At 37.3% G+C, this 19,093-nt stretch overlaps 1 protein-coding gene across 2 annotated transcripts in view; it reads right to left on the bottom strand.

Moving 5' to 3' along the window:
* Window positions 1-282: 282 nt before the first annotated feature.
* si:ch211-67e16.11 overlaps window positions 283-19,093 on the bottom strand; it is a 46,031-nt gene continuing 27,220 nt past the window's right edge. For both annotated transcript variants that reach the window (XM_682096.7, XM_073912545.1), the window contains 2 exons: window positions 6,541-6,777; window positions 283-2,914 (listed from right to left, as the gene is read on the bottom strand). In XM_682096.7, coding sequence (XP_687188.2) covers window positions 2,726-2,914; window positions 6,541-6,777 — 426 coding nt within the window. In that variant the 3' untranslated portion in view covers window positions 283-2,725. The remainder of the gene's footprint in view (window positions 2,915-6,540; window positions 6,778-19,093) is intronic.

The following is a 19,093-nucleotide window of genomic DNA, read 5'->3' as shown; positions in this document are numbered from 1 at the left end:
CTTTAATTAACTCATTTTAAAAGTTAAATACTATTCCAAAGGTGATTTATATTAAAGGGATTGACACAAATCACTGAAATATTCGGGAAAACAAAGAAATAATGTGTTTGGTAACTTTGTAGAGTTGCTGCTGCATTTCATGGAAACATTACCTTGGTGTTTTGTACAAGACCATCTTTTTTATAAACTTTTTTTTTTCTTTTCTGTACAATATGAACAAGTTGAATTATTTTGTTTAAAAAAAAAAAACCAATAAAGTCTGCAAATAAATACCAACATGACTATGTACAAAAGTTAATTTATTTTTGAGTATTTACATCTTTTCACTTAAGCTACAGTTTAACACAGACCACAACACATATAATCCTTTAAGACAACTGACATTAAAATTTAATCATTAAGTAACCAGAGATAAATATTTACAGGGTAACACATTCCTGAACTATACAAAAACGAAAGATTTATCTTTATTGATTTAGGCTTAGAGTTAATGATTGACTACTATGCACTGAGGTTTGATGGGGTTTTGGCTCAATCACATGATGGGAAATGGAGGAAGGAGTGGGAATTCATGTGGATGTATACTACCATTCAAAAGTTTGGGATCAGACTTTTTTTTTTTTTTTTTAAGAAAAAGGAACTAATACACTACCCGACAAAAGTCTTGTCGCCTATCCAAGTTTTAAAAACAACTAATAATAACTTGACTTCTTGTTAATCATCTGGTATCCGAAGTGGCTTATATGAAAGACAAAGGCCTCAAGATTACGCTTATTTTATCATAATAGAATATGATTATGCCCTAATATTTAGTTATTTAATTAGGACAGTAAGGTCTGACTTTACTTACACAAAAGTCTTGTCAATTAACAGAAAAAAATGTACAGTAAGAATATAAAAATCATGGTGCAGTGGAAATAGAATTAATATTGTGTATGACTCCCATGAGCCCTGAGGACTGCATCCATACACCAATGACTCAAATAACTCATTTATAAAGTCATCTGGAATGGCAAAGAAAGCATTCATCTTCAATGCCTCCTCCTTCATCTTACCCCAGACATGCTCATTAATGTTCATGTCTGATGACTGGGCTGGCCAATTCTGGAGCACCTTGATGTTTGCTTTCAGGAACTTTGATGTGAAGGCTGAAGTATGAGGAGCGCTATTTGAAGAATTAGCTTTCTCCTGTGGGACCTGTGACACATCAGGCTGTTGTTGCTGCCATACACTCTGCAGATCTCTCGCACGCCCCCATATTGAATGTAACTTCAAACCATGATTTTTTCCTTCACCAAACTTGACTGATTTGTGAGAATCTTTGGTCCATGTGAGTTCCAGTAGGTCTTATGCGATATTTGTGATGATTGGGATGCAGTTCAACAGATCATTTAATCTACCTTCTGCCACTTTTGCAAATGATCATCTAGAAGTCAAGTTATTATTTGTTGCTCTTACAACAGGGATCGACGACAAGACTTTTGTGTACTTTTATTCAGCAAGGATGCATTAAATTGATCAAGATTTATAGTGTAGCTAAAGATTTCTGTTTTAAATAAATGCATTTATGAACCATCTGAAAATACTGGAGACAATGCAAGACGGTGTCTATAAAAATACCAAGCTGCTTTTTTCAACATTGACAGCAATACATTTTGTTTTGAGCAGCTAATCTGATTCATGTATATCTTTTTATTGGTAAAGTTGTTGTTTTTTTTTTGTTTTTTTTACAGTATTACTAACTTTTTGTTCAAGTAAATGCATCCTTGGTAAGAATAAGACAATTCGAAAAGCATTTGTTTTTAGAAGTAGAGTTGAAGCACTGCATGAAACGATCGTCCCACTATATGTCATTTCTAAAGAATGTGTATGAATTCCCAAAGGAGCCTGAAATACCTTCTCGTCACTGTCAACATTATCAGCGGCAGACATTTAAATGTTTGCGGAGATAAGAGAATACTGCGGATGGAGCGGTTAGCACAGCGTGGAAGAAGAGGTCGGACTTAAATATATGCTTGCAGAGCTCAGCGTCTGCTCGGGTCCAGACGTGGTGAAGGAAACATTTCTCATGACTAAATCATGCCGGACCGCCTTGTCCCCTTACTGAGCAAGGAGATTTGTCCTGAAATGTTCAAGTGAGTGTGAGGTGTGTTTCTGAGTGGCCTTGTCACCATTGTTCAGTTCCAGTTGCGCCCTGTGCAGTGACCCACGGAAGAGCACTCTGGTAAGGGAGCGCGGATGCCCCTCTGCTGAACCCCTGTGGCAGGCGAAGAGAGGAGAAGTTTCGCATGGGACGCTCCCAACGGGATGCCTTCTATGGAGTGGCAAGCAAGGGAACTGAGGTTCAAAGTGAGGACATGTCAGACGCTTTCTCTCTCTCTCTCTCTCTCTCTCTGTCCTGCTTTACTGCCTCTTCTTAAGCGCACATTATGGAGTCTCTGTTCCTCAACAGCTTGTCAGGGTCTATGTGCATCACCGGGTGAATTAAGTGCACACACGTACACACAGGTAGATTTTTATGTGTGTGGGTGTGTGTGTGTGTGTGTGTGTGTTGGTGAGAGGAAAGGGCTGGTGGTGGATTTTGAAGTTTGTGCATTACATAAAGTCATTTTTTAGGACTACTTGTTGGGTTTTGTTTTTAATGGCGGTAGTCCATTGGAGTGTCCGAATTGCATATTGGAGGCGGTTTTTAGATTTTTGAAAGTCCTTGAGGTGGTCGGTTCGCTCAATTCCTGCTGATGTCAGACTTTGGCCTTTTTTGGTACCACAGGGCGGTAGGCAGGTTCTGGCATCCCATGTACTCCTTCCTCATTTCAGCCTCGGTGAGGGCCGGGGTGGAGTTGCATGGAGCCCCGGCCAGAGTCACGTTCAGCAGACCCAGAGCTGCATCACCCAATCGGGACGGCACTGGACTCTGGTGTCAGATTAAGCAAATAGTTAAAGAGTTTAGACTTTGAGTTAAAACGGTTACCCAAACAAATGAAAATTCCCTCAAGTTGGTTCCCAACTTTTATGAATTTCTTTCTTCCCAACACAAAAGAAGATGTTCTATAGCAGCGGTTCCCAACAGGAGGGTCTTGGCCCAAAAGAAGGCCTCAGCATGCTCTGTGTTTCTTCTTTTTTTTTTTTTTTTTTTTTTTTTTTTTTTTTTTTTTTTTTAGCAGTGTTAAATTAGAAGAACGGTGTTGCCTTAGTTCATTTCATTCCCTGGCTGAACAAAAAAAATCACAAATTTGTAATTTGTTCTCTTCAAGAAAGACAGAGTCTCACTGATTCGCCTTCAGCAGCTAATACTAATGACAAGCATGCTGGACCCACGTGATGAAGCGCCAAGCATTTTGGGTCCAAGCACTAGCAATACTGGAAACACGAAATGCAGGAAATACCGAGATAGTTACCTGAACTATGCTTTTACTCCATTTTCTTGAAACAAAGAGTCCCTGAAAGTTCTTGCTAACAATTGCATGAGGTTGTCCAAATAAATTTGACATTTGCAGACAATTCATATCCAATACCGCGACAAGTCCAGAGCATGTTTTGCAAAAGAATTGACACACACCCAAAATGAGGTGTGACACACCTTAAAATGAGACGTCACAGCTACTGACAATGAACTTTTAAAAAATTGGCAACTAATATAGGGCCAATTTAAAGGCCGAACTGATGTTTGGATTTTATATTTTGTATTAGGCTATTATTTGTATTATTTACTTTTAACATTTTATCATTAAATGTTACCTTACATGGGCCTTACAATATTTTCTGGGGGAAAGGGGGGTCTCAGACAAAAAAAAGGTTGGGAACCACTGTTCTATAGAATGTTGCAGAAAACAACTATTAACTACTTCTCCATCCATATGTTTTTATTTCCATTAATCCAAAATGAGCATAAAAAAAAAGATTTTAAAAATGCACACAAATGAGTAGAATAAACTTTTAGCCAATCAAAAAAAAAAAGTGTATAATCTACTATAAAAGCACATTTATTTAATAAATTTCAACATTTGCATCGCATCGACCCACAGCTACTTCTCCTGTGGCAGCAAAATCCATTTTCCTTTTTGATATTCAGTGTCAGTTTATCAGGAAGTAGTGATATTGTTCTCTGGAGGTTCTGGAGGTCCAGTATCCTATAGGTTTTAGCTAAAACGTACCTCAACACATCTGCAAGGATGTTTCTAGAAAGCAAGAGCTTTCAAATTAAGAGCTTGAATAGCTAGCCTAGGTGTGTCTGATTGGGGTTGAAACTAAAATCTGCAGGACACCGGACCTCCAGACCGATATTGAGAACCCCAGAACTAAACCTTTGTAAGATAGTTTTGTATGTGAAACAGATTGAAATCATTTCACTGAAAATCCTAAATGTCAAAGTTCTGACTTCCTGTATTACTGTAACATGCACTTTCAGTGATCCCATCACAAGTGCTCAACCATTGAATGAATGAACTCATGTCAGTCTGACCAGGCTGTAAAGAAAACAATAGAAAAGGATGTGGATGGCAACTGATACGATTTTGATTGTGATCTGTGTGTTTTTACACAAGTCAGCGTAATATTGTTTTTGGTGCGCTTTCTCACAAAATGTCCCATAAACATTGCATTTTAGGTCAGTAGACTGAGATTAGCTGATCTTTTGTGGCTGCTTGAATCCATTCGGCCCCATAGTGTTTACACTATGGAAGCAACCCGATATAGCACATATTAAGCCACCTTTGGCATAGTTGAATGTGTTTTAGATCCCGCTTTTAACACCTGTATTCACCATTGTCCTCTTGTGTTCATATCAACAACAAATCTGAATATTAGTTGCCAACTAGCCTCATTTGTCTGGTGATCATGCTACTTTTTGAATTTGGGCCTGTTTTGCAGAAAAAAAATAGTTATAACACACAAAAAGTGCTACAGAGTATTTCTACAGATGGCACTTAATGATGTAGGTCAAAAGCATGTCTTTTCTTCTTCTTTACAACCTTAGTTCCTTTTCACTGTTTATTACAAAAGCATTTTTAAGATAATTGGTATCACTTTACAGGTTCCATAAGCTAAACTTATTAAAGATTATACCATTTTTTTTTTTAAATACCATGGTTCATTGTTAGGTAAAGTTTATTAAATAATGTTAAGAGATTCAGCTTTTAATTTTGATTATGTTTTAGTAAATGTTGAATTCTTTAGAATAGTTTTTCATTGATTAACACTGTTAGCAAATGGAACTGCCTGTTTGTTTCTTTGAACAAAATTATTTTCCATTTCCATTGTCTGAAATTGTGAATGGTACAAATATTGTCAACCTTTTTATTGGTTCTTTTTCATTGGAATACCTAACACAATTCTGGTGCCTAAAGTGTGGAGCTTTGATTAGTTGACATAAAATTTTCAATTGTACATGCTACAAGAGCTACCATTTTTACAATATACAGTAAGGTTGGTAGGCAAAAATGAATCATGGTTGACCCAGGAGGTGCAGAATGAGCACAAATGGAATTGATTGCTATTTTCTGGTACACACCGAGCCTATCACGTGACGTCAATCTCTACTTATTAACACATGCCATGCTTATCCAGTTAGGGTACTATGACAGTGAAAATGCAAGTGAAAATGCAAGTCAACCGTTATTTATGTAATTACATAATCTAGTTTGCATATCCACATTATTTTTGATTTGTAGAAGATACTGTAGTAGAATAATATCCTAATTCAGTGACCACTGAACATATGAGCAGAAGAATAACAAACTATTGCACTGCAAGGTAGTGTGTTTATGATGATTATATTGAATTAAAATATGATATCGAATGCCAGTTTTGCGTTATCAAGCAGCATAATGGACTATTTTCAGTCCAGCTAAGACAAGGGTGTCCAGTCTATTCCTGAAGGGCTGGTGTCCTGGAGTTTAGTTTAAACTTGCTTTAGTCTACCTCCCTGAAGTTGCCTGAAGACATTGGTCAGCTAGTTCAGGTGTTTAAATGAGAATTGAGGATAAACTTTGCTGGACATTGGGCCTCCAGGAGCAGGATTAGATACTTCTGAACTAAAATAACTGGAAGCGGATCACATAAATACTTACAAATTCCTGGATAGCTTTAGAAACTTTTTTACATAAAAAGTTTAGCCATACTTACACTGAGATTTAGGCCACATTTTGGATGTCTAGGAAAAAATTGGGAAATCCTAAAGGATTCCTATAATGCAAGGCTAAAACCTTTGGTCTTTGATTGCAAGTTTGGTTGCAAGTGTTCGCTGAGAGCAAAGCTCACTGAGAGTTTCTGGCATTTTGAGAATATTTGAGAAACATTCCTTCAGTATACTTTGTTTAAAATGTGGATTCATTTTGTATGACTTTTATTGACTTTTGATTTTGTTTTGATTGATGACACAAAACCCCAGATGAGTTTTTTTGCATGTATCCATTTTTCTATACAGTCTGACATTAAGTCAGCTGAAATCTTACTGTGTGACAGGAAGATCATGTTCCCACCATCACACAGCTTTATCAATTAATAAATTCCGGCCATTTAAAGCCTCTTGGAAAGCCTCACCTTACTGAGGTGGTCTATGAGGCATTGGGCCGGGTGCAGAGAAGCCCAGAACTCAGCGGTTTGCACCCAGGGCAGGCCGTTCAGCAGCACAACATTGACGTGTTTGAGAGATCCCATCAGCCTCTTGCTGAGCGCCCCACTGTAGCTCTGCTCCACAAACAGCAGCACTCGACTGGCCTTGCAGCCGGCCAGATCCGCCAGCAGTTCGCCCACAGAGTAACGCTCCTTCAGATCTGCCTGAGGATTTAAAAAAAACAAGACATGTTAACATCAGCTATCCATGAGAGTCCACACATTACAGTGGTTTAAGAAATAGTTTCTTGGCATAGCTTGATGTAAAATATGTGTAATGTAAGGACCCTTGTGGATGTTGCATTTTTAAACTGTGCCCACAGCAATAATGAGAACACAAACATACATTGCTGTTCAGAAGACTGGGTTCTGTAAGAAGTTTAACATTCAGGTTTTTAATCTAAAATACCTTGAAAACATCAATATTGTTAAATTACGTTTCCTAAATTGAAAATGTAAATAGAAAACAAAATAATATTAATAAATCATATTGTTTTTGTTTTGTTTTAGAGGCTGAATTTTCTACATCAATACTTTTTAGTATCACATGATCCCGTAGAACACATTCTAGTAATTTGATAATTTGGTTGTAAGCAGATTTTTGACACCATTATCCATTTTTTAGCAATTTTTAATAGTATTTATTTATTTTAGACACATGGATCATTGTAATATAACATTATAAATATATTTAGTGTCACTTTTTATTACTTGAATGAATCCTTGCTAAATTAAAATATGAAAATAGTATGTATTAATCATAAAATAAAGTTATTACAAATGCCGAGTTCACAATGCACCGTTTTTGCTTGATCGCCAGGTTTTGTGAAATCGCTGACAAAAGCCAAAAATCGAAATATCTGAACTTGTCTGCAATTCAAAATCATGCTGTGTGAAAGTGTTCTGACTAAAAACAGCCAATGAGAGAGATGGATACAGGTCAGCTGAGATTTCTGGGAGTTACAGACCACAATATCAGAATAAATAAGCTTTACAGCAACATTAAACGGAAACAAAGAAACATTAGTTTAATCAGCCGCACATTGTATTATTTATTGAACTTCAACTATTTTTTTCTCTCTTTGCACAATGCAGTCCTTGTTCCCAGCATCTCCCCAAACATTTCCTGCTCCATAATCTTTTCTTTTTGGCCTTTCGCTGTAAATCACCATTCAGCGCACAAACCATTTAAATGGCTGATTATTTAAAATATTTATTGCAGGGTACCTTTTCCAGTCTTGCATGTACTTTAGAGTGATCTTGTCACTTCTTGTATCCGTTTTTATGTCAGAGTTGTCGAAGATTTGTTTTGTAGTCATGCAGTGTGTATCTTCCGTTCACAGATCTATCATGCAGTATGAACACAGCAGCAACGGAACGCCATTCTAGATAGTCATTCAGTGCGAAAACAGTCGATCTGATGATTATAGTATCAAACAGGTTGTGATTGTTTTGTAGTCATATAGTGTGTATCCTCCTGTCTTAGATCTGTCATACAGTATGAACACAGCAGCAGCAGAACACCACTTATGATAGGCATGCAGTGCAAAAACAGTCAATCGATGATTATAGTATCGAATAGATTGTGATTAACGGTAATGCATTCATCTTTCCCTCTATCCTGACTAGTTTTCCAGTTCCTGCTGCTGAAAAACATTCCCACAGCATGAAGCACCACCATGCTTCACTGTAGGCATGGTATTAGCCTGGTGATGAGTGGTGCCTGGTTTTCTCTGAATGTAACGCCTGGCATTCACTCCAAAGAGTTCAATTTTAGCCTCATCAGACCAGAGAATTTTGTTTCTTATGTATCAGAGTCCTTCAGATGCCTTTCGGCAAATTCCAGGCGGGGAGTGACTTCCGCTCTACCATACAGACCTGATTAGTGAATTGCTGCACAGATGGTTGTCCTTCTGTAAGGTTCTCCTCTCTCCAGAGAAGAAGACTGGAGCTCAGACAGAGTGACCATTGGATTATTGATCACCTCCCTGACTAAGAGCCTACTCACACTATGCCATCCGTACCGTGCTCAGGCCCGTTTCCCGGATCATTTGAGAAGTGTGAGTGCGCTGAATCGGGCTCAAGCACGGTTCACTTGGCCGGCCCTGGCCCGGTTGGAAGAGGTGTGCCTGAGCGCGGTTCACTTAGGCTTTGGCGCGGTACGCTTGTGTGTGAGTGCAAAACGCGCCAAAGCCCGAAACTGAAAGCAAGACGTGACTTTTAAGGGGTTGTTTCATATGGATTTATTAATCATTCTTACTGTTCAGTGATCGCAAACTGCCGTAGTTTATTAAAGATGAGAACTCCTCACAGCACGACAGCTGTGCGGCTTCAGCAGACCTCCTCATTCCTGCAGCACGAGAGCTTTATGATTGTTTATGAGCGCCAAAAGTGGTGGATCTGTTCGGCGAAATATCTGACAGCGTGTCACCGCATCGCCAAGGACTGTTTGGCGAAATATTTGACTGCATGTCAATGCATAACAAACGACTGAAAGGATATAACTAGAGAAATCTCCACTGTACTGCTGAGTGAGAGCGTATGGCAAGCCGTTTTAGCATTTAAACCTTGTTCTGACTATCCATAAATATATTTAGAGATATCTCTAATTATATTTTGACTAGTCATAATTATAATTCGACTAGTCAGAATGACAATTAGAGATATCTGCAATTACAATTGTACTAGTACGAAATCAGATTGGAGATATCTGCAAATATATTATGACTAGTCATATTCCTCCATTGACTTCCATTGAAAAATATTTGCAGATATCTCTAAATGAGTTTTGACTAGTCACAATTGTAATTAGAGATATTTCTAAATGAATTTTGACTAGTCAAAAATCCAATTCAAGGTATCTACAACTGTAATTTGACTATTAGTAAATTAATTAGAGATATCTTCAAATATATTAGTAAAAATCTCTAAATATGACAAATTAAAGATATCTCCAAATGTATTATGACTAGTGAAAACTCAGTTAGAGATATCTCTAATTACAATTGTTACTAGTCTAAATTCATTTGGAGATATCTCTAATTAAAATTGTGACTAGTCAAAACTCTTTTAGAGATATCTGCAAATATTTTTCAATGGAAGTCAATGGAGGATATGGTTTGAGTGCGGTCAGTCAGGGGAGACGGGAGGGGGGACAAGCTAGCTTTGGCCCGGTTCGAGGCAACTGTACCTAGTGTGAGTACGGCCTAAGGCTCTTCTGCCCTGATCACTCAGCTTAGATGGCCGGCCAGCTGTAGGAAGAGTCCTGATAGTTCCAAACATCTTCCACTTACTGATGATAGACCACTGGAACTTTCAGAGTAGCAGAAATTTTTCTGTAACCTTCCCCAGCCTTGTGCCTTGAGATAATCCTGTCTCGAAGGTCTACAGACAATTCCTTTGTCTTCATGCTTTGGTTGTGCTTTGACATGCACTGTCAACCCTGGGGCCTTATTTAGAAAGTTGCATGCCTTTTCAAATCATGTCCAATCAACTGAATTTACTGTAGGTGAACTCCAATTAAGCTGCTGAAACATTAAGAATGATCAGTGGAAGCAGAATGTACCTGAGCTCAATTTAGAGCTTCATGGCAAAGGCTGTGAGTACTTCTGTACATGTGATTTTTCAGCTTTTTTATTTTTTATAAATTTGCAAAAAAAAAAAAAAATGTAAAAATCACATTGTCATTATAGGGTATCAGCGACGCAGTGGCGCAGTAGGTAGTGCTGTCGCCTCACAGCAAGAAGGTCGCTGGTTCGAACCTCGGCTCGGCTCAGTCTGCCTTCGCGTGGGTTTCCTCCGGGTGCTCCGGTTTCCCCCACAGTCAAAAGACATGCAGTACAGGTGAATTGGGTAGGCTAAATTGTCTGTAGTGTATGAGTATGTGTATGAATGAGTGTGTGGATGTTTCCCAGAGATGGGTTGCGGCTGGAAAGGCATCCGCTGCGTAAAAACGTGTTGGATAAGTTGGCGGTTGATTCCGCTGTGGCGACCCCGGATTAATAAAGGGACTAAGCCGAGAAGAAAATTAATGAATTATGGGGTATTGTGTGTAGAATTTTGAGGAAATAAATGAATTTATTCAATTCAAGGCTGTAACAAAAATTTGTGGGAAAAAGTGAAGCGCTATGAACACTTTCCGGAAGCACTTTATATAGTGTGTATCCTCCTGTCACAGATCCATTATGCAATATGAACACAGCAGCAACGCCACTCATGATAGTCATTTGGTGTTAAAACAATCGATTCGATGATTATAGTATCAAATTAGTTGTGATATTTGTAGTCTTTTTATCATTTAATTATTATATGAATTTATTTTACATGTTGTTTTTGTGTGTTCATTTTCAATTGTATCACTACAATGACTGTAATCCATTGCAAGGCACATCAAGAGACTAACATTGATTTGTTCTGGCAATTACGCTCACGGCAGTTGTTGAAGTGAACAGTTATCCACACTTTCTACTTGAAGGAGAAATCAGCAGCTTTCCTGTGGGAAGCCGAGCGTCTGGTGGCCCTGATCCTGTGTGGTCCTTGTCTTTCAAGGCCCCCCCCTTTTGTCACTACACCCCTGTCTGGGGATCAGGTTGTTGCCTTTGTCCCAAGAGAGTCTGTCCCTATTGTCATGGAAGGGCGAGCTTTACTGCACAGTCTGCTCCCTTCTGTTTGCCCCGCTCTAAACATATGGCCAGGATTACTGACCACCTTTTGCGAAGGATTGCAGGATTTCGCTGAAGCGACATGAGTGTACTTTATAAAAGCCAATATAATTAAATGTGTGCACATTTTTCTGGAACAATTGTATTAATGATAGATGAAAGAGACACAAGGTGGATGGCTGCTCTATTGTGAGATAATAAAAGAACCGGTCTGTGTTTCCTAATAAGATCGAGGGCTTAAGATTGTGCTATATTTCTCTATGAAATTCAATCTAATCTCTTTTATCTTTCTTGTTAAGTAATGACCATGCTCTGGATTGTACATTTGCTGGTTAATCTCACATCACGTGTCACAGTTTCTGGGTCTAAATGCTTTTTCAGATGCCAAAAGCAAACAACAAATGGTTTTAATATGCAGCGGGGATAATAAGTATTGAACACGTCACCATTTTTCTCAAAAACCATATTATACTAAAGGTGCAATTCACTTGAAATTTTCCCTGGATGTTGGTAACAGCCAAAGAAATGCATATACTGTATGCAAAGACAATAAAACTAATTAGTTCATAAATAAATTTTGTGTAAATAAATGAAATGACACAGGGAAAAAGTATTGAACACTTGAATAAAGGGAGGTGTAGAAATTCAGTGAAAGCCCATACAGCAGCTGAAACCTCTATTCACCAGCTCTCTGCCCTCCATCATTGTAAATGAATATTAGCTGCTTCAGTTCAACATCTACATTATCAGAATGATGAAGATGAATCCAGGGTGGACATTTCAGCAAGACAATGAGCCAAAACACAGCTAAGGAAACTCCTAAATGCTTTCAGAGAAAGAAAATCAAGCTGTAGAATGGCCCAGCCAATCATCTGACTTGAATCCAATAGAGAATACAAATTAAAGATCAGATTTGATTGACAAGACCCAAAGAACTATCAAGATTTTTAAACTCTGTTGGAGTGAAAAACTCACCTTAGCAGTTAATGTGAATTTATTCTTTATATAAGAGGCGTCTTTAAGCTGCCGTCACCAAAAAAGACTATCATATAAAGTATTAAATACATTTCAGTAGTTCAGTACTTTCTCCTTGTCAATACACTGTTATTACACACGACATATTTTTCAGATTTTTTTTTTTCATTTTATTATTATGTTTGTATTGTTTGGGTTTACCAAAATCTGGTTCAATTCACAAATATTAAATATTATTCACAGGAAAATACATGATGTGTTCAATACTTAATTTCCCCACTGTATGCTTACAATGTGCTATAATAATCTTGAAAATCATGTTTATATCAATACTCAGATGGTCAGACGGTGATTCAGCTTTCATAAATAGTTATAATATTGGTTTCTAAGATGCAGTCATTTCAGAGACTGTACTGAACACCATGATTTGTAAATGATTCACTTTAATGTGTGTTATGGCTGAGCCCATGCTTGGGTATTGAGAAAATATTCCCAATTTAAATAGGTAGAGGCATGGACCTGCAAACAGTTTTCTATACATTACGACTTAAATCCAAATTTTATATTGTTGCACCGTGGAGAAATCTAAGTGGGGTGGACTTCCGTTTAGGTTGGGTTAAATTTTGGCTACTGAGCATGTGCAATTAAAATAGCGTAATTTTTGTGTGACTGTTCAACAATAATTTTTGAGAGTCATAAGACTGATTAGATGGACTTTAAAAGCAGCACAGACACACACACTAGTTGCTGAGGCTTGTTATACAGTATTGTGAGCATTAGAATGTGTTTTCCTTGCTTTGCCTTCCATGTTTGAACCTTGCCTTTTGTTTGTTTTATGTTGTCTGCTGCCTGCCTTTTTGACCATCCGCCTTTCTATGACTACGACTCATGATTTCCTGTGTACATCTGTTTGCTCCGGTGTTGACCATTGCTTGCCTGACCATCTCTGTTTAATAAACCTCCGTTTGGACCCACACTTTCTTTGTCAGCGTCCACTTCACACAACATTTGCACACAAAATCTGACATTTTTGGCTGAAATATTTGCACGTTAAAATATAAATTTGACCATTTGCAAACTGCCTACAATCTTTTGTCCATCATACAATTTTTGAATTTTGTTTGATTTATTTATTTTATTATTTATTATTTTTTTGCATCTGTAAAAAGCATTTTGAGAGGTATTTAAACAGCTCAGAGCCATCATTTTTGAGAGAAGACTGGACGCCTAAAAACTTAATTTATGTGATTCGTTTCACGTTTTTATGGTGTTGGTTGCTGTTGTTGTTATTAAATGTGAGTCTTGGGGTGTATTGTGTCATAAATGAGTACTCTAGACTGCAAAACAAAGTTTTTGAACAAAACTACTTTTTAAACAAGTAATCTAACCTGTACAAGAGAAAGCCAAAATCTGAAATGCTGTCACTTGCAGCACAAAGAGAGCACTTTAGATAGCAAAGTGCGTAATATATAGACAGAATGTGGTCGATGTTTGAGAACCACTGCTGTAGCCTACTGCATGCTGGTTTCAGTGCCTGGCATGCCCGTTTCGTATGTCGGACTGTGTATCCATACGTTTGACATATAGCCAGTCTATGTTAAAGATTTATTTAAAGAAATTTGTGTTATGGAGCTGCAGTATCATAAACAAAGTACTAAAATGCCACTGATTTCTTGAAATGAATGTTGAATTTCTGGATGATCCCGCACTGTGCTCTGATCCGATAAGGAGGTGAACTCTTCCTATACATGCAGTAAACCACTGCATAGAGAGGAGAAAGAGTTCACCTCCTTATTGGATGAACACAATATTTCCTCCTCCTTTTTTTAGGATAGAGAAGAGAGGAGAACAAAGTATTGCTGCTAGAATTGGCCAAATTCTGAATTGTTAACAATGAATCTATTTATATCCAAAGATTTCTGTGTGACAAATTTTTGGATACCAATGCGAAAAAATAACGCTTATGTAAATTCCAGACTTCAGTGTGGAAAGACCTTAAGGCAGGGCTATTCAATTGGTGGCCCGACCTGCGAGGCAATTTGTTCCGGCCCTTGAAATAGTACGACCAAGACATCAAAAATAAATTTAGTTCAGTCTAAAAACAGGTGCTATAGTTATAAAGTGACGTGCATCTGTTCAATACAGCATGAGCTGAAGTTGAAGGCTGCGCAGAGTGTGAATCACCTCACATTAAGCGAGTGGTGTGAGCAGCCGAAAACATTTGGATACTTAATTGTAAAGTCTTCTCAATGCCGCGTTTCTGTTGCATGGATTGAAACTGCTGCAACTAAAGTTATGCCCCCTGTGTGCTAGTTTAAAGTTCCAAACTTATACATGAAGTCTAATACACTGCAGAGTAGCGGGCCATTCACATATTGTGTCTTTTCCACACACAAGTTCGTTATTTCCAGTGTAAAAATATATACCAATCTGTGTATGCAAGCGGAACGATATGCTCACGCCTTCCAGACACAATAAGTAGAAAACATCTCGCGTTGTGCGTGGATTTCAGTGCAATGTAAACAAAAGACATGTTAGACGAATTATTACAAATTAGTAAAATGATTATGTATGTATGAACGCACATGATAACAACAGTTCATTTAAATACTTACCTTATATAAAGCTTAAATTTACATCAGACGTGATGAACATGAAACCATAATCATTCTTTAGATTTTAGCCGTACAACCAAAATACTTGATGCATTCCTAATTGTTATGCAGCTCATAACATAACATATGAGTGTGTCTGAATGTAGAAGAAGCCTACTTAAGCATTGCACTGCTTTTGTTGTGCTTTGAAATACAACATTTGAATATTTGTAAAAAAAAATAATAATAATAAATAAATTAATTAATTAAAAGTCTATTGTACAATGCAGTGATATTATTTAGTTTCAATATACAATATATTAAAAATTTTATGTACAAACATACAATGTGGGTGTCTTAAGGAGCAAAAATACAACATATGAGCTTTTATATGCTGTTTTGTCATCACTCATTGCAAGTCATATTTCTCCGGCCTCTGATTTGGTATGCTTTTCATGAACTGGAACTCATGACAAACTAACTGAATAGCCCTGCCTTAAGGGATAGGCTTGGGTTTGTCGTAGGTGTAGACGTTAATAATAAAAGCCTCCTGGGGCTTTATTAAATGCCTTCTATATGACACAGAGTTCACTCTATTGTGTTTTATTAGCATCTACACCTACACCAACCCTAAACCTATCCCTTACAGTAACTTGTTTTATTAACATCTACACCTACCTATATATATATATATATATATATATATATATATATATATATATATATATATATATATATATATATATATATATATATATATATATATCAGTAGCCGCAGTTGTAACCCCTATAACCCCAACCTACTCGCGGCATAAGTCCCTCCCACTTGAACATCTGCATGCTTAAGCAATATAGGGCCCCTATATCATACACCCAGCGCAATAAGGCGCAAGACATATATGCCGCAATTTGTTGCTGTTTTCAGTCTAGCAAAACCCTAATTTTCACATTTTGCGCCACGTTGTTTAAACGTTGTTTGTGCCACTTTGTGTTCCGGTCTAAAAATGAAGGTGTGTTATGGTGTTAATCATTAGCATGTATTTTGAGGAAGTGAAACAGACTGCACCATTGACCAACTGAAAGTTGGTCTAAAGTCCAGTCCAGTTATGGGGTTAAACACTTACACATTGCTTAATACACACAGGGTGCAATACACAAATATCTTTACATATGAAAAAATAAAGGATTAAAATATTACAAAAATTATTTTCTACATAAATTAAAAAAAAAAATCACTGCCTCCATGCCGCCTTCATCTCGGGAGCTTTTTTCAGTTTATTCATGACAATTTGCATTTGAAGAAAATATTATTATTATCTGCAGTATTATTGATTATATGCATATTTATATTTGTTTTAATAAAAACAAGTTTAGATTTGTCCACCTGTTGGGTTTTGTAGACTTTTGCATCACCATATGGGGCATAAGTGTGTTTGGTTTTTTAACCACACTTGATTATTATTGTTCATTTATTAATTTTCTGGAAATTAGAACTGAATTTAGAAATAGTTTTGAAACAAATCTTTGCACTTAACGAACTAAATTAAATATGTGGACTAATGGATGTAAAAAGAAGTGAGTTTCCACCATTCCCTTACTCCATAAAAGTAAAGGAGTAAAGAAAAGTAAATTAAAGAGAAAGAGGCCGAATGGAGGAGGCTCATTCTTTATCCTCATGCTGCAGATAGTCTGTTTTACTGTTTTCTCGCTAGTGAAGTGTTCAGTTTTTCCACTTACTAAGTCTGCCATGTAAATAGCATATGCGAAATGACTCGACGTAACTGACTCTTAAAGGCAGGCAGAGGCAGACAGAGCGCGCTTAGCTTAGTTAAGGCCAACCTCAAGTACTGTGAGGATATCTGTTATGCTAATGTACAAAATAAACCTAATTTAACTTCCACAAACCGGGATTGAAGCGTCTTCTTTTATAATTGTTCTGACACGCGGCTGTGCTGATAAAGTAAAGCTGAAGTAAATCGCTGTAATTAATTACACACATACTCTGTTTTAAAACACTTTAAACATGTGAAACTTACTCTTAATCACATTTGATGATGATTGCTGATCCTAGCGAACAGAACAGACCTTTTATTCCCCGGTTGCTTTGCGTATGTCTGCCTGGTCTTGTTGACATATACACGAGACTACCGGAACATGTTAATGCGCGCAGCTGTCAATCAATTCGGTGGGCGGGGGGATCGCACACCTACGTAATGGTGCGATCGATTTGAAAACAGCTCCAATTGGCCGACCCTTTTTTTTGTAGTTAAATTGAAAAAAAAAGGACTGGGTGTGTTCATATCACCCCAGTATGACGGTCTATACACTATACCAACACACAGATCTGTCCAAACAGCTTGAAAAGTAGATTTTTTACCATAGGTGCCCTTTAAAATCTGAATTATTAGCCCCCTTTATTTTTTTTTATTTTTAAATATTTTCCAAATGATTTTTAACAGAGCAAGGAAATTTTCACAGTATGTCTAATAATATTTTTTTCTTCTGGATGAAGTTTTATTTGTTTTATTTCAGCTAGAATAAAAGCAGTTTTTATTTAAAAAATAAAAGAAAACATTTTAAAGTCAAAATTAATAGCCCTTTTAAGGTTTTTTTTTTCTTTTTTTGCATAGTCTACAGCAGTGGTTCCCAACAAGGATGTCCCGGCCCACAATGGGGCCTCAGCGATCTCTGTGGAGGGGTCGCATCATATTTTTAAAAGTTTTAAGCAGTGAACAATCAGGAACAATCATGTTGTCTAAGTTCATTTTATCCCCTGGCTGACCAAAAGATGGACAAATTTGTAATTCTTCCTCCACAAAAATTACAGTGTCTCACTAATTCTTCTTCAGCAGTTAATACTAATGACCCAAGCATACTGGACCCAGATGAGGAAGCTCTAAACATTTCTGGTCACAGCACTAGCAATACTGAAAACACGAAATGCAGAAAATACCAAGATACTTTCCTGAACTATGGCTTTATTCAATTTTCTCGAAGCAAAATAACCCTGACCCAGCCACAGTGTATTACCTGCACCAGAGTTCCTGCTAACAAATGCATGAGGTGTCCAAATTATAAGACAATTGCTGACAACTCATCCCCAATACAGCAACAAGCCCAGATCATTTTTTGAGCGCAAGGAAAAAGAATTGACACACACTCAAAATTAGATGAGTGACGTCATTGCTAGAAAGAAAAAAGAAACAAGAAACTTTTACAAATTTGTCAACTAATTGGCAACTAATATAGGGCCAATTTAAAGGCCAAAGGCTTACATTTTTCAGTTACAAATGGCGAACTGATGTTTTTTATTTTTTATTTTACACAGGCTATTATTTGTGCATAAACATATCTAGATATAAACATACAGTTTGTTTAAAAAGAACATTTTTTGTCATCACTACAGCAAATTATATGAACGATAATAACATTAAATGTTACGGGGGGCCTTACAATATTTTCCAGGGGGAAAAGAGGGTCTCAGCCAAAAAAAAGGGTTATGAACCACTGGTCTACAGAACAACCATTGTTATACAATAACTTGCCTAATTACCCTAACCTGCCTGGTTAGCCTAATTAACCTAGTTAAGCCTTTAAATCTCACTTTAAGCTGTATAGAAGTGTCTTGAAAAATATCTAGTCAAATATTATGTACTGTCATCATGGCAAAGACGAAATAAATTAGCTATTAGAGAAGAGTTATTAAGACTATTCTGTTTAGAAGTGTGTTGAAAAAAAATCTTCTCTCCGTTATTCTTCCCTCTGTTAAACAGAAATTAGTTGAAAAATAAACAGGGGGCTAATATTTCTGACTTCAACTGTATACACAGTATTACAAGCTTAACATTGATATATTCATTCATTCATTCATTTTCTTGTCGGCTTAGTCCCTTTATTAATCCAGGGTCGCCACAGCGGAATGAACCACCAACTTATCCAGCACGTTTTTACGCAGCGGATGCTCTCCCAGCTGCAACCCATCCCTGGGAAACATCCACACACACTCCCTCACACACTACGGACAATTTAGCCTTCCCAGTTCACCTGTACCAAATGTCTTTGGACTGTGGGGGAAACCGGAGCACCCGGAGGAAACCCACGCGAACGCAGGGAGAACATGCAAATTCCACACAGAAACGCCAACTGAGCCGAGGCTCGACGCCACTGCGTCGCCTACCATTGAAACACTGGCTGGATATGTACTTTCATTTTGGACTATTTTTAACCAAAAATGTTCTGTACTGCAGCTTT

Source organism: Danio rerio, chromosome 9 (assembly GCF_049306965.1).
Source record: "Danio rerio strain Tuebingen ecotype United States chromosome 9, GRCz12tu, whole genome shotgun sequence".
Classification (NCBI taxonomy): domain Eukaryota; kingdom Metazoa; phylum Chordata; class Actinopteri; order Cypriniformes; family Danionidae; genus Danio; species Danio rerio.
The sequence above is the reverse complement of the archived record's forward strand: the minus strand, read 5'-3'. Positions and strand labels throughout refer to the sequence as shown.